The sequence below is a fragment of the Anopheles nili genome, chromosome 3 (assembly GCF_943737925.1).
Source record: "Anopheles nili chromosome 3, idAnoNiliSN_F5_01, whole genome shotgun sequence".
Classification (NCBI taxonomy): Eukaryota; Metazoa; Arthropoda; class Insecta; order Diptera; family Culicidae; genus Anopheles; species Anopheles nili.
Window position 1 is genome coordinate 59,994,311 of NC_071292.1, and position 16,288 is coordinate 60,010,598.

General features: G+C 48.1%; 2 protein-coding genes across 2 annotated transcripts; one reads left to right on the plus strand and one right to left on the minus strand.

Annotated features, from left to right (window-relative positions):
• Positions 1-301: 301 nt before the first annotated feature.
• On the minus strand, positions 302-3,265 carry LOC128726664 (uncharacterized). Its single transcript, XM_053820483.1, has 5 exons — positions 3,191-3,265; positions 3,018-3,121; positions 2,749-2,930; positions 1,584-2,684; positions 302-1,521 (listed from the first exon to the last, which is right to left on the minus strand). Exons 1-5 carry the CDS (start codon positions 3,263-3,265, stop codon positions 302-304), a joined length of 2,682 nt encoding a protein of 893 aa, XP_053676458.1.
• A 2,632-nt stretch (positions 3,266-5,897) lies between these two features.
• LOC128725148 (farnesyl pyrophosphate synthase) lies at positions 5,898-14,393 on the plus strand. Its single transcript, XM_053818870.1, has 5 exons — positions 5,898-6,769; positions 11,381-11,687; positions 12,508-12,869; positions 12,940-13,166; positions 13,266-14,393. The coding sequence occupies exons 1-5, from the start codon at positions 6,534-6,536 to the stop codon at positions 13,445-13,447; spliced, it is 1,314 nt and encodes a 437-aa protein (XP_053674845.1). The 5' UTR covers positions 5,898-6,533; the 3' UTR covers positions 13,448-14,393.
• Positions 14,394-16,288: the final 1,895 nt, after the last annotated feature.

Genomic DNA, 16,288 nt, shown 5'->3' on the forward strand with positions numbered 1-16,288 from the left:
TAATGAAAAAAATGTGTAAAAAATAGAATGATTACCTTCGGTTAGCTAATAATATCCGAATGCACAGAGGACGCTAGAAAAGTTGTCAATTTAATTTAAATATTGTAATTTATTTAACTTATAGTTCATCTATGTAATTTGTTCTCAGGAGTTCCCAGGAAGAATCTCAGAAGTTTGCATAAACGATATCCGAATGATATTTTTTTAAGTTAACATCAACCAATGGCACTAAGATGACTAAAGCAATTCACATATCACTGCTTAACAAACACTTTTTCTATCTTTTCATACACCAAGATAACTAGGGTTTCAGCTGCGAGGTGATGAAAGACACCATGAGCGCTTCGTGCACGGACAATTTGGCGCTCTCCTGGAATTCCCAGCGTTGGCAGACCTGCAACCAAGCCTTTTCCACACTCATCGACATCGGCGTTTGGAACCACTTGGTATAATCAATGTCCAGCCCGCCGCTCAACAGCTGATCGAATGAACGGTGCCCGATATGGAACATCAGATCGATCAATGTCTGGCGGTTCTCGCGGATGCTCTGCCCCGGATTCGGTTGAAGCGGATTGTGCTCGACGTCGCTCACACCCAGCTGCTGCAGAATCCAGTCGAAGTTCTTGCGGATATACTGGTACAACATCTTCATGCTCAGTTTGCCAACACTCGTCACCAGCACATCGCTTACCAGCATCTCGGCGATATATTCGGCGTTCTCCACATCAAATTCTTCCTCAGAACGTACGCTCGGTGTTGTCTGGCGCAGGAACGCCTCCATATCGTCGACGCGGGATGTACTGGCAAAACTGGCAAGCCCTACCGCGTCATCGATTTCGGACTCTAGCTGGCCCATGGATCGTTGGCTCTCCCGTGCTTGGTTGATCAGTGACGCGATCTGCTCCGTATGCTTGTTATCCTCGTCGATGAAGCAGATTGCCTCAGCCAACGTCTGACAGATGACCGACTTGGGTTTCATGTTGATCGTCGATACCGGACCGGTGGCGGCTGCCGGTTCCGAATTACCGCCACCGTTCGCATGTTCTCGCGCCTCTGCCTCGGCTTCAGTTTCTGCCGTTTCCAGCAGCTTCGAATACAGCGCAATATAGAGCAATTGTATCAGCACTGAGTCACCGAGCGGGCGTATCTCGGCCGGAAGGATCTCCGCCAGGCAGTTGGTGACGGTGTACAAGCAGTCCGGAATGCAGTCCCACATCTCGGAGAAGCACGACAGTGACAAGGACATCGCTTGGTACATGCTAGCTGTCGTCTGCACCGCGGACACGAGCATGTGTACAACCGGACCGAGGATCGGATAGATGAGATGCAGAATCGCTTCGAGCCAGGGTGGACGTTTCTGATTCCACACCTGTCGCCGGTCCAGACAGGATGCCCAGTCGTTCATTTTGCTCTTCTCGAGCGCCGATATGAGCGTCTTGTTGATGTCGGAAGTTTTCCCGGCCATTATGACAATATACGTGAGTCCCATCAACACCTGGTAGTTGGATTGACCGATGGGATCTGAAAAGGGAAGCCAAGGATGATACCGAACGGCTGTATTTTTGGCACATCTGACCACCTACCGTTCTGTTCCAGCGCCCACTGGACGATGTCGTTACACTCCACCCCGCACAGAAAACCCTCGCACTTCTTTGACAGACAATCCCGGCTAACGGACGGCTGACGTGCACTCGGGATGAAGTTATCGCTCGATGGGAGATTGCGGATAAGATGGTGGAAGATCAACGACGATAGATGAGCTTCGCGCATCAACAACACCTTCAGCAGGAGCCACCAGTTAGCCTGTGGAGCGGCCAGGAGCACCTTCAGCTCTAGCGTGAGTGCGGTACTGGTAGGCAGCTCCGAACACCGGGCCGCCCAGTGTGCGTTTTGGTTCGGTGGAAAGAGCCGTGGCATTGCGAAAATCGTCCATGGCACTATCAACCCCTGGCGCTGTCCAAACATCGCTATGCCACCCTGGACACCTTTCTTTGCGATTTTATATAGCGCGCCGAGTGGAATGCCACGTAAAAGCAGACAACAGAACAGCTCCTGGCACTTGGCGTGAATGTCGCGAATGATCTTGCTCTGACTGGGCAGGTTCAGTCCGACGAAGGCCTCCCCATTGGCGCAGATCGCTGGTAGCAGCTCTCCGACGCACAGCAGCACGTTGGAGACGTCGACCAGCAGTAGCGGAGATCGAGCCCGGCTTGGGACAGTTTGTGTGTAGCGCACCGTGAGCACTGTCAGCGTTTCGTTCAGCATGCCGGCAAACACCCGCTGGGCCATTGTCGGTGGTACCGAATTCCAAAGGTCCTGCTTCGTTCCCTGCATGTACAGCCACCACATCTGGATGGTGTAGGAGCCTCGTTCGGATTCGAAGAATGGGTGAGAGCTTTCCCAGTGTAGGGAGTCAGCGTCCTGGATGATGTAAAGCGTCAGCAAGCGGCAGTGTAAATCTAGCAATCGTTCCGCCAATGCCTCCGTCATCTCGGAGTACTGCTTGTAACTCAGCTTCAGCGAACCGCCCTTCTCATCGCCCTTGGGAGGACACACGTGTTTCGTCACACACTGTAACCACACGAATAGGCTGTTCTTGACCAAGGCGGCTGCACCGATCGTCGCCGTCAGTACGGTCAGATCAGCGTGATCCAGTGCTTCTTGAGACAAGGTATGGATGTGCTCTAAAACAACAATCGGAAAGGGTTTGAATTCCCGCACATACGCACATCCGCTTGACGGACGTACCTAGCAGGTTGTCCACCGATTTCGACACGAGGATGACAAACTTTTCCGGGTCGGATGACTTCACGATGCCCCCGCAACCGGGTGCTTCTTCCGGTTCCTTTCCCTGCTGGTCTTGCAGCGCGTCTGCCAGGTGCAGCAGTCCCGAGTTCTTGCGGTACGCAGCGTAGTACTCATCCTCCAGCCTACGGATCGGTTGGATAGTCAGAAGAAGAAAGGATCATCACAAGCCTTGGAGCGCTACTAGGACCAGCTTCTGTATACGGCCTTACCAAATGACAATTTTCACCGACGCGAACGATGCCGACCGAGGAAAGTCCAGTTTCCCGCCAACCACACCCGGACAGATGTTCTCCTGCAGGACTTTCTGGTTCGCCTGCCGCAGCGTGAAACAAGCACAATATTTAGGAACATCTCACAGGACAGGAAGAACAGGTGAGCTTACCTCATAGTATTGCAAATCACGCTGGAGCAGAATGGGTATTCTGTCCATAAGATTTCCTTCTTCCATAACCTCCATGGTGGTTCCGGGGAGTAGTTGTTTTTCGGAGGCACCTCAAAGATGATTCTGTTCTGAATGGACCGTACGGTTGTACTGAATTTTCTGAAGAAAATTTCTATCGATCAAACACATTCTGGCACTATTGATTTTGATGAGCGGTAAACTTGACCCAATTGTACAGTTTACGTATTGCACCTGTTGATTGAGGGCGTGAGTTTAAAAACGCCCTAGGAATTAACGCTGTCGGTTGCTATAGCGACTTGGGTGTGCTGTGTATGCGCTTAAAAGCTTGTTGTTTAAAAAATTGTACGAATTGAATGTTATATTTTTTTATTTTCCTAAAACAACTAGTTTCAAATTTCCAATCACATTCAAAAGCCTCAAATTTATTTCTATATAATTATGGAACAATTTCAATTTTTATTGATGATTGACTCGACTTTAACATGGCTCAAAGATTTGTGGGTTTTTTAAACTACGTATTTTGTAAAGGCGGATCTTATACGAAATATCATTGCATGATTGTAGAGAATACGTTAGTTTTTTTATCAGGCACATAATGCTGCGCCAGTGTTGTTATGTTGTTATGATTTTGCTCACCTGTGAGCATCATCAACCCTCCAGAACATATGATTTGCGGGTGAACATCTGGGAGGGGAATGATTCATTTTGCTTCACAAACATTGCTACCCCGGGTAAATAACAAACAACCCTCCGCTGGCACGGACACGGGGCGAACGATTCATCCCTCTGCCGAAATCATGCTCCGCGCGGAGCATGTATGCGTGCAACCGCGCAGCATAAAAGTATGCACCTCTCGACCATAGCCCGTTCCTTCTGGAACAACAAGGTGTTCATCCACGCAATGCCTACGTGACTACATAACAGCATAGCAATGAGAACGTCTGCCAAGAAGCCTCCGCAACGATGGGTGCATGGGAAATCCAGAAAGAAGAAAGTATTCCCGCTCGTCGTACAATTGCGAACGGTGGTGTGATTTTCTTTTGCCTGTTTGAAGGGGTAAAAAAAAATCATACCTTTAAACATGTTATACCTACCCGTAAATTAAACGTTTAAACACGGCAGGAATATCGTCGTACCCCCAAAAGGAGGGATGCCACCGTTCCCCGTTGGTATCTCGATTCGGTAAACATTTAAACACCACCTTCGGGTGATTGGCGAGCGGGTGAAATATTGATATCGCCCGTGGATGATAATCGATTTATTTTGCATTTTTCGGTGCATTTTCGCGATTTACAATTACGGATGACGACTGTTGCCACAGGTCTGTGGCGGAGGTAGACGCGATGTGCGTAAGCATCGCGTTTATTTACGTTTACGGGGTGTTGTAAACACGGCTCTGGACTGGGGGAGACCCCAATCGAATGATTTCCCAGCGAATCGTTGAGCCAATACGGCTCCAACGCCATACCTTCGATATCTTCGATGGAAATGCATAGAAATTTGGCTGGGTTTGCAAAAAAAAGGCCTTTTATTCCTATCTGGAATGGTAGACTTTCCAAAAGAGAACATCGTATGTTTTTTGCGCCGTGAATCTGATCGTCCGTCCGTACACTCGGTGTTGCTGGAGGAGAGAGAGAGAGAGAGAGAGAGAGAGAAGGAGAGGGGGGGATAAGGATGAGGCTCGGAACCATCGGTTTGTGTGCGTGGAGTCCGCGCAAAGGTTTTATGATGCACGCACAAACACGACCGGCGGATGAAGATATGCGTATCATAAAATGCATGCTGTTTGCAACTAGCATAGCTGCAATTGAACGTAAAATGATCGCATTCTAGTGCAAATAACGCACTCTTCTATCTGAGCAACAAAGCCATGTGCTGTTAACATAAAAGCAATGTTCTTTTTAATGCACCAGCATCCGCGAATGTTTTATGTCATCCGACAAAATGAAGGAGCTGCTATAGTATGCGTATCGACGAGAGTGACGTAGTTTCGTCGTTTTATTTTGATTCGCGAACGGCAGGCATGTCAAAGTAGTTAGTTGTGAACTACGTTCGTTGCTTATTGTACGACTCGCATGTTTTCGATAGAATCGTTAGTTTGAAATCTAATAACATGTCTTTTTATACCACATATAGCTTGCATTCAATTTATTGCTCCATTCCCCAAAAGCAAACTGTTGGTTGCTGTTAAGCATCCACAATTGCATTAAATATAAGAAATGAAATATGTTGACTATTTTCACTATGGATGGTGACTATTTTCACTACCTATCAAATCCATCCATTTCTTCTTTACACATTTCAAAGATAATATTTCAGGCACCTGTACAAAAGGGTCCGCCAACCCTGGCAAAAGACGCCATAAAAAGAGCTGTCTCGTTTCGAAACGTCACATTTGTTGTTTAGTCAGCCAGTTCGACGCATCTCTCAAAGCTAAAACACCCCCTTCATTCAGCTTCTAAAACCATCCGGGATAGTGTGACATGGTTAGAGCAGCGCCGTTGGATGACATCCTTCACGACGATCGTCAAAGTAGTGAAAAAAGTGCCGAAGAAAATTGCTGCATCCAAGCAGGCCGCGGTTGAGTGTTCCGTCGTCATCTGACGTCTGTGTGGTCTCCCCCCTGTGCGTGGTACGTGGTCAGTGTTTTCGTTCCGTTTTTGTTCCGTGTCCCATTCTCTCTCTCTCTCTCTCTCGCTCTCTCCCGTTCTTTCTCCGCGTGCGTGCGTATTCCCGGTATCCCAGTGCGTTTCATTTACGTCCACTTTCCCACCCAGTGGAAGTGTTAAATAGATGCGAATGTGCGGACACAGTGAGAGCTAGTCACCGAAAATCGCGCAACAGTGACAGATAAAACAATTCAACCGGTTTGTGTGTGTGTGGCTCTCTCGTCGCCCGGTTGGACGTGGAACGCCCGAAAGTCAATAAACACATCGAGAAACCGAGGAATCGAGGAAACGTAAAATAAGCCAAAAACCCCACCGGTCAGCGGCGCGCGCCCGCATACCGCGGAAAGGAAAGTGGCCACAACGGAAAAGAGAAGCGCGAGCTGGAAGCGAAAGAAGCGCACACGGACACGATCATCGTCATCGTCATCGATTACCCAGGCGACGACGACGGAATCACGCGGTAGCAACAACGGACAGAAGAAAGCCAAACTGTATTGCATTTTATCGGAGTGCGGTGCGTAAATACAGTGCAGGTCACAAGTAAGGCACCACCACCCACGGCAGCAGCAGCAGCAATCCTGGCGTCCGACTGACGACGGAGTGAAAAACAGGCAAATTTCTGTTCCGCGCAATTCCAAAGAAAAACCATCACGATGATTCCCACCATGAAGGCGGCAGCGAATCTATTGCCCGCGTTTGGACGACGTGTGGAGTGCAGCAGTTTCGCGTATCAGATGGTCCGTGGCATCTCAAAGAGCAGCGAGGTGAACAATTCTGACTTCATGACGATCCGGTCCGAGTACCAGACGAACCATCACCAGAAGACGACGGCGTCCAGCAGCCGCAACTGCGACAGCAAGCAACAGATAAGACTGAAGAAGGTGTCCAGGTGAGTTTATGCTCGATTCCTCTGGTATTTTGTTTCCCACTGTACGTTTGGGTTGATGTTTTTTTTTCTGCGTCTTTAACAAAACCTTCTTGCGTTACGTGAGCACACGCACGCACGCACGCAGAAGGAAGTGTTGCGGAATTCACCGTATCCTATTGGTGGTTGAGTGAACAAACCCTCACGAACCACCCGGGTTTGGGCCCCACGCGATGAGGAAAATGAACGAAACAAGACAAACAAAAAAAAATGAACTGGAAAAGTGAGTCAATTTCCACGTTTTCCACGCCACGAAGGTGGTGAATGAAGATGAACTCAGCATTCGCACCGGCGCACTAGCCTTGTTTTGGGTTGTTTTTATATGCTCGTCGTCGTCGACAGCCGTTGTAGGTGTGTCCGGTGGATGAAACACCACCCACCCCCGAATTGCTTAAATTCTTGCTCCATCGTAAAGCCAGCCCTCCAGCGCCTCCTGGCCAGCGAAACCGGAATAGGTCCCCCCATCGCTCGCTAGGGGAGGTTGTTGCTTCTGAGAGATATCTCCTCCGTCGGTGGAAGGAAAAGTCCAAAGTTCACACCGGGTGGGTCTGGTTTGGTCTGGTGTGTGTAGGTACCTTTATCTAGTCAGAGACGAGCACCACACCCCCGGACGCGCGCGATTCGATATCATACCACACATCAGCATCATCATCATCATCATCATCCCCTACGTTGCGTGGTGTGCGTACGCGTGTGTTTTGGATATATAGTCATGATGCGACTCGGCAAAGCCTTTTTTTTGTTCCCGCTGGGCTGGGGGGCGATAAATATAGAACCAGTTCTTTCGCTCTCTCTCTCTCTCTCTCTCTCTCTCTCTCTCTCTCTATCTCTCTCTCTCTCTCTTCCTGTCCGTCGGCGATGTGTTTTGATGGTGTGAAGCCCTCACCATCCATAACCGTGTGTAGGTAAAACGCATCGAGTGCATCCATTTTCCCACAGGTTGTTCGTTGCAACACGCTCACAGAGACAACGGCTTGCGGTCTTGAGCGGTTCTTCGTTTGTTTTTATTCCTGCTCGTTCGCGTGTGCCCTATTTACGTTGGCCCAGCCAGCCAGCCAGAAAGCAAGAAAGCCTGGAAAATCAGCCGTTCTGCTTGCAGGAAGGAGACCCCATTTCTTCCTCACGCGTACGCACACAAACACGCCCCTTGGGATTCTTATGCACTATCGCACGGGTTTATGCGTATGGCTGCCCGTCAAAACAATGTTCTCCGCTTTTTTTTTTTCGAAGGAGACATATGAAATGAAAGCAGAGCACCTCGTTTGGGTGTCGAAAGTGGGTAAAAAAGGGCTTTTTTTAGAGAGGAAAAATCTCCTCACGATGCATCAATCATGCAGCTTGCGCAAATCCTTACACACGCGCCCCCATGGGTGATGGGGCAAACCGAAAAAAGGTGCGTTTTGTTTGACCAATCGCGTCGAATGGTGAAACAAAAGTGTGAACCTTGGGTGTGTAGAGAGAAATCACATCACACGCTGAAAGTCACGTTCGTGTGATGCGTTCGCACCTGAAGCTGAAGAGGAACAGAGGCCCCATCAGGAGGAGAAGGTTCGCCTGTCGCCTGTTGAGGGAAGAATAAAGAGGAACCGCAGCTCGAATGATCGCATGGAGAAACTCGTTTTTCCAGAGATACGCGCGCGGGGGTGCGAAGCTGATGCGAGATTAAATATGCAGCGTTCATATTCTCGCAAGCTTCTTTTTGTTGGCGGTGACCAGCAACAACACGTTACACGCTTGTTGTGTTGGCTGTTACAGCGCTGCCACACACTGATCAAAGGGCAGCAAAGCTCGATCATTCAGCGAATGGAGCAGCAGGTTTACGAGAGACGTCGTCACCAACAAACCCCCCCCAACGGGGATGAAAAACATGGCAAAAAGGCACAACACCACACCAGAAGCACAGTACTCTGTACCGGCTCTGTCTAAAAATAGCCAAAACATTCCCCTCACTCTCGCTCTCTCCCCAGCACACCGGTTTCGTGTGGTGGAGCCACACATTTTTGGAGCACCCGCCTGTGTGTGTGTGCGTGCAGAAAATGCCACATTCCCCCAAAAAAAAGAAAAATGAACGCAGCTCTCCAAGGCGCCTTGTACGCAGTATCTTTGCGCCCCAATGTTTGCGTTGTTTTTCCTCCAGCCAAAGATAGCGAGATATAGGAAAAGGGGGGGGGGGGGGGAATACGCGTAGGGAACGGGGTTTGTTTTCTTCCGTCACTGTGCGTTTTTTTTTTTGTGTGGTGTGTATGGTTTGTTTCAGGTTCGCGATATTAACTGCGCAGTTTTTCGTTCACCAGCGCCAGCGCCAGCGTGGCGTCGATATTTTGCCCGCGTTTCATTTGCAAGCGTGGCGGTTGGGTTTTGAGTTGAAAATTTTCAAAAAATAGAGCTCCTGTGGGAGTGTGCTCATGTTTTCGTGGAGAAAAGCGCGTCACAAGGATTTGCAATGCGCCCGATTAAATCCCCATTTTGCCCTCCGGCAATGAAAATGTGTTCCCTCTGGCAAGCGGCTGAGCTTGTACGTCCGACATTCGATCGTCAACCCCCCTTTCCTAGGCGATTAGTAATCGCGATCGCTATGCAAATGGTTGGTCTCTCCCCTACGCGGACTGGCGGCTTTCGATCGCTCGCAAACGCGAACACCCCAAGGTCAAAATGCCGGCCGGGGGCTTTCTGATGGAGCCATGTGTGGGTCTGTGGAATGAGGAACACAGGAAAAAAAATAGAAACATGTTTACGTGCGGAATGTGCACCCTTTTTTCCTCAACCCCTTTTTTGTTATTGTTGTTGTCGTCGCTTTCAGCCCTTCTCGAGGGAGCGCTTAACCACCCTTCGGGCTGCTGATTGCATTCGCTGGAAGGAATTGCGACGTAAAATGTGTGTTTCTGGTTTTAGAATGAATGGCGCCGGGTGCCATTGTGCGTGTGTGCTGCGTCTCCTGGAGAGAATGGGAAAACCGAACCTACGAGAACCGTGTTGTGAATTGCATAATGATTACAAGGAAACCGGAATGATGGAGTTTGTCGATGGGAAGGGCTAGAGAGAAAGCTCGCGTAATGTTTGACCGTAGGATTGCCGTCCATCAACAGTCGTACGATTGATAAGGGCACAGTAAACACACACACACTCGAAAGAGCGAGAGAGAAAGAGAACGTTTATTGTTGATTCGAACTTGATTCGGAAACGAGGGCGATCGCGCAAATAAGGACACTGCGAGTGATCAGAACCAGGACCTAAACAAACAAGCATCATGTTTCCTTATAATCAAGATGCAAACATGATTGCTAACAGCGACGAGAACGCGGATGGACGCGATTGAGAGAGCCACACCTACTAACGGTTGCTCTGTTGCAGGTGTGTTTTCTAAATTTATTCTATTCTCACCTCCCTCGGTGGGTGTTTTGAACCCCGACGACGTAGCTGTTTAACAACCTGGAGGTGTCTCAAATGGCGCTGTTTGTTGCCAATTGTTTCCGTGTTGTTTCTCGACGACAGCAGCGTGCTGTTCGCATAGTCCGGTGATGGTTTCGGTTACTTTAACCATTGAATTAACATCTTTCCATTCGGTATGCTAATCGGGTGGGCAAATAAGAGCATCCCTAACCGATGTGTGTGTGATGTCTTCGAGATGCTGTAATTTGTGCATCGCGGGCTAGTTTGGGCTCAGTAACACGCCGGAATGTTGGTGGCCATTGCAATAAGTCTCAGGTGACTTATTCGGCATTAATTAACGTGTGTGAATCTTTTTTTCTATCGTTCTTCGGAACATGTGTTCTTTTAAACGTCCACGGAACCAAGCGACAATGGTGCGTTTTGATGACGTGTGTGAATTTATTTTTTGCCAATTTTCGTTAGTCAACGATAAAAGGAAAGAGATAACCCAGTTTTGAAGTGGAATCCCCACGAAGGGGGGACGTAGGTTACTTTCGTTGCATTCGAGCTGCTGAATCACGGATACGATGGATAGCCTTTTTGGCGGATTTTGATAAGATTATCCCGCAATCAAAATACATCCCTTGATAGACAGAATATCGTGGGGTTGTGATAGAAAGGAAGCATAACTCGGAGCCCTTTTTTTGTTTGATTATTTCTGTTCTTTAGTTAATTGCGACATTTTTTTGTCAGTTCGCTAATGGATAATTATCACGCCGTTGGCACTAATTTGTGCAATTAGTGTGGCGTTGAGCGAAATCGGGCGCGCTTTAGCTTTAGCTACTTCTGAGAACAAAAAAAAAAAAAAGAAATCCAATTGATTGCATCCTCCTGTTTATTTTTTCGTTAGCTTTTATTTATAAATTTTTTTTACCACCATTCGACATCTTGAAGCCGATTCACGACAAATGCGAGGCTCTAATGGGCTCTTTTTGCTCTCCTGTGTTATCACAGGTGTTTTGGGAAACCGTGAGCGGACAATATTTATAGCCATAGAGCTATTTTAAGCCTACACACGAAAGTATCACAAAAAGCTCCTCGTGTGTTAATTGTAAAAGCAATCGGAGGAGCTCCTTCTTCAACATGCGGTGTATTAATTCCATCCATCAATTCTTCTCTTCTTTTTCTCACCCTCAACCCTTCCAGGACTCTCTCGACGCTGAACTCATCCGTACCGGAAACGGGAGCCCTGTCGGCGGTACCGAAAAGCGAAAGCCGCGACTTCATGGCCGTGTTCCCGGATGTCGTACGCGATCTGACCACGTACGCCAGCAAGTACGACAAGAACGTCGCCACCAAGTGGTTCGTAAAGGCGCTCCAGTACAACGTGCCGCAGGGCAAAAAGAACCGCGGGCTCGCCTGTGTCCTCGCCTACCGGATGTTGGAGAAATCGGAGGCCCTCACGCCGGAGAACATCCGACGGGCGCAGTACCTCGGATGGGCCATTGAAATGGTAAGCATCCTGTTAACAATCTGCTGTGATGCGATCTTACAGGGCTAGAGAGACAGACCAGACCACACAGTTGATCGAAGATCGTTTGGGGAAGTTAGTTGACTTTGAAGTGCTCCAGGGCTGCTGCTTACGTGCTATCAGTTATCACGTTTCGAATGCTAATGTTTGGTCAACCAAGAATAGCGCGCGCTGATGCCTACTTGAAATTCCATTTGAGCTCGATTCGTTTGTTTCCAACGTCAATAGACGTCAATAGAAAACGGGCATTGTGACCCGCGATGAGATGATGGTTATCGTTCGTTGAAGCAAGAGACATTTTGTGCTTTTCAAGAGCAACCGATTATCGGGATTTACATTCTCATGAACGTTCCAGAAGCGCGTGGTTGATTGCAGCCCGCAAAATCAAACCATTGAACGATGCCACCAGCCCTTCGCAAATACTGTGCATAATCGATGCTCTCGAAAAGCGTAGCGTTTCTCCCTTTTTGGTGGAGTTGTCGGAGCCTTTTTGTTTGTGTGGTTGCGATTGCAATTGAACGCACGCTGTCGATTGTTGGACAACATCGGGTGGTGAATGTCCTGACCCCGCGAGACCCCAAGACCCCAAGCTGCTTGCGAGCGGTGACGTAAATCGCAGGCTCGGGGTTTATCATCGTTCGGTTTATCAACTATATACCTCCGCGGCTTTGAGACAGGCGAGACAAATCGGACGACGCGAACACTCGTGCGATGCGTGATAACGACGTTCACACCGGTTGTGGTTTTTGACTTTTCTTTCTTTTTTATTTATGTTTTTTTTCTCTCTCTCGCCCTCCCACAGCTCCACTCGATGTTCCTGATCATGGACGATGTGATGGACGGCAGCACGAACCGTCGGGGCCAACCGTGCTGGCACACGCTGGATGAGGTGAAGCTGACTGGCATCAATGATGGCATCATGATCGAAGCGGCCATTGCTCACCTGGTGCGGCAGCAGTACGGCAACGAGCCGTATTATCCGCGCCTTTTGGAGCTGTTTAATGACATGAAGTTCATTACGTCGATCGGGCAATCGCTGGACTTACGCTCGGCCAAGCTGGACGTGACCCAGTACACGATGGATCTGTACAAGTCGATCGTGTTCCACAAGACTTCCTACTACACGTTCTACCTGCCGGTTGCGGCCGCCATGCACCTGACGGGGTAAGTTTTTTGACCTTGTGCGGATGTTGCGAACGATGCACTAACCGATGGCTTTCTTTCCCCACCACAGCTACACGGATCCGGAGATGTTCCGGCAGGTGAGGACGATCCTGCTCGAGATCGGTCAGTTCTACCAGACGCAGGACGATTTCTTTGACTGCTTCGGCGACCCGGCCGTCATCGGGAAGGTCGGTACGGACATTGCGGAGGGCAAGTGCAGCTGGTTGGCGGTGGTCGCGATGCAACGTGCCACCGAGGAACAGAAGGACATCATGAAGGCGTGCTACGGTTCCCAGGGTGGGTATTCTCGTTATAGCCGTGGAAGGCGCGTGAACCAGAGAGGTTTTTACTAATGGTTTATTTTTCTGTTTTGTTTGCTTCCTCGCTCTCCCGCAGATCCGGACGATATCGCGCGCGTGAAGAAGCTGTACGAGCAGCTCGGCCTGCCGACGACCTACAGCATCTACGAGGAGGAATCGTACAACATGATCAAGACGCACATCCAGCAGATCTCGCGCGGGCTGCCCCACGAGCTGTTCTTTAAGATAATGGAGAAGATCTACCGGCGCGAAGCGTAAACAACACCGGGCGGATGCGTGGCAACTACCTGGAAGATGATTCGAATCTTGCTGGCGGCGTGTTCTCGTTTAGTATTCTAGTACAGGCCGTTGTTGTAGGCAAAGGGCAAACAATGAAGGCGAAACGTTCAATTGTAGTACATTAGGATGGGAAGGATTTTTAGAAAATTGCTCCCTATAATAATCAGGAAAAGTATCGTCGATATGGGAGCAACAGCGCGCGCAATTGGCCACAACAGCACCGCATAACAACCGCACGGGGCTTCTCTCCGTGTTGGTTGCCTGTTGGTGGTGCATTTTTGGCCATTTTGCTGTGGGGTGTACGCCTTGCAACGCTCCGGTCGAATACATTCCCTTTTTTATATGTATATGTGTGTGTGTGGGTGTGGGTGTGAGGGCGCGCGCCTCATATGGCGACAATACAGACGAAGGTAGAAACAGGTGCAACGACCCACTCCCTTTCCGGTGGAATTGGACTCGATCCCGCCGTTCTCCAACGCAGACGAACGGTTGGGCATGTGGGTCAATACGATTGAATAGCGAAAGTTCTGAGGGCATTCTTAAAACCTCCCCCCTCACCCAGTGCAATTTATACACACCGTCACACAAACGCGCTTACACACACACACACACACACACAGACACACACACGCGTGACCTAATCCCGCTCAGCCTTCCCCTTCCGGGTATGTGTACTCTAACAATAATCAGCAATCGATAGGCGATAAGATAAGGCGGAGCATATTATATGCGCGAAGAGCAGTCGATGGAAGCCGGCCAGAAGTTCAGGAACCGTCGCGCGCGCGAACGGGCACTACTTGAGGAAATTTAGCATTGGTAGAAATTGATGGAGCCGTAACGTAACGATTTGGGAAGAGCGTGTTGGTTGACACTACGGATATTAAAGTTTTCTTATTGTGTATGATGAAATAAAGCAAACCAGAGTTAAAAAAACACAAACGGATTTTTTATTTATTTTTTGTTGATTTTTTATGTTATTTCGCTAAAAAAAACAAAAAAAATTGACCTTTTGTTCGCATAACGAAATTCCATAGTTCGCCCAATTTTCGCAAAAAAATGGTTTTTTTTTAATTTTTTGTTGATTTTTATTCCATTTTTCTCATTTTTATTATCCTTAAAAAATAAAAAAAAAATTTTGACCATTTGGTCGAATGACGAAATCCCATAGTCTATTTGCTTAAAAAATAAAAAAAAAATTTTGACCATTTGGTCGAATGACGAAATCCCATAGTCCGACCAGTTCCGTAGGTCCACCTCCTGTTCGCATGCGACCCTGGTACCGAAGTTCGCGCGGGACGGAAATTTGTCGATCGCCAACTTGCACACAATGTTGTGTGCAAATGTTGTACACAAGTTTATGCACAACATTGTACGCAATATTGTACACATTTTTGTGCAAAATATTGTACACAATATTGAGCACAATTTTTTGTGCACAATATTGTACGCAAAATTGTACACATTTTTTGTGCACAATATTGTGCGCAATGTTGCGCGCTTTTACCAGCTCATGAGTCCACCTCTTCCGTGCATGTTCTCCTGGTACTAGCGCTCGTTTTCAGAGTCGATTTTTGCGTTCAATCCGGCGACGATATTTTACGATTCGGAGGAGCATGCGAGCAAACGAGCCGTGCGTGCGTATGTCATCACTTTATCCCATTCCGGGTGGAAAGAAAAACAAACAACACGACTGGGAATGTTATTTTTTTTGTGTTCTTGGTTTTATTAAGTAAATTTTATCCGGTAAAATGAACGGAACGACAAAATCAGGCGGTGACGGTAGGTTTTCTTACGTTGTGGCATTATTACAGAGGGGAAAAACATCTTCCGCGAGCCTACACCACTTGTTATTCGTGCGCATCACGCTTTTTACGGCAATTTTTGGCCCGTTTATCGCGTCTTGGCTTGACCTTGACCTCTCTAATGACCGTAATTCGCAGGAGATGTTTGAAAATGCGTTTCTTTCGGGTTTCCTAGCTGTTCTAGTAGTTTATTCTATCCACGTTATTATGCCAATTGTCGCAACGTTTGGGTGGTGAGGAATTTTCTTCCGGAAGTTCATAAATGAAGCATTTTAGCATCGAAACCATTCGCTTGGATGCTTTGGTTGTCTGTTCCCTACAAGCCTCGCCCTGTGCCGTCTTGGCGTCAACAGCGGGTAAACCAAATTGTTTGAAATGCTTTTCGAAAGCAGGCGCAGTAATTGTTGAACGCATAAGAACTCTCTTTCTCTTATATGCTACCAAACGTCCACCAGCGTTTGTTAAATGATTTTCCCTACGCAAATTTAGCCAACGCCAGAGCTTTTGCTTCATACATTGTCAGTTTTGTGGCAACAGAACAATAATGAAGGAGTAGCGTCAAACGAATCGTAACGAAGCAATACTATTATCCGAACAACGCGCGCTGTTCCTGTTGTACAGATTTAATTATACATGCATGTTTGTTTTCGTGTATATATATATACTATTTGTTGCCTCTGTGCTCTCTCGCTTCCTTTTAATTTCCTACCACGCACTAAGCGTCTTTCCTTAGTGGGTATTTACCCATCACTTCGATTCAAAACTCAACAAACTGCCTTTTACACATTTCCTTGCTCGTATTTTCATGAATTTCCGCACCATGTCGCACTTTGCTAGCTCAGAAAACGTTGTCCCTTGTCCTTTGGACACTGCCTACACGATACGCATCCCTTTCTTCAACCGTGATGAGCTGCAAACCTTCGGGAACACATCCTGCATGGAGTTTGCAGCTTTCGCTTCTCGTTCACTCTGATCTGGCGTTGCATTTCGATCGCTTCCTTGCCGCGTTCCCGTCCCG

Bases quoted from the DNA above. Each gene is read 5' to 3' on its own strand.
- LOC128725148 (XM_053818870.1), top strand. From the start codon at position 6,534: ATGATTCCCACCATGAAGGCGGCAGCGAATCTATTGCCCGCGTTTGGA. The intron at 6,770-11,380 runs GTGAGTTTATGC...CAACCCTTCCAG, and splicing joins AGACTGAAGAAGGTGTCCAG to GACTCTCTCGACGCTGAACT. The intron at 11,688-12,507 runs GTAAGCATCCTG...GCCCTCCCACAG, and splicing joins TCGGATGGGCCATTGAAATG to CTCCACTCGATGTTCCTGAT.
- LOC128726664 (XM_053820483.1), bottom strand. From the start codon at position 3,265: ATGGAGGTTATGGAAGAAGGAAATCTTATGGACAGAATACCCATTCTG. The intron at 2,685-2,748 runs GTACGTCCGTCA...TTGTTGTTTTAG, and splicing joins ATCGGTGGACAACCTGCTAG to AGCACATCCATACCTTGTCT. The intron at 1,522-1,583 runs GTAGGTGGTCAG...TTCCCTTTTCAG, and splicing joins GTGGGCGCTGGAACAGAACG to ATCCCATCGGTCAATCCAAC.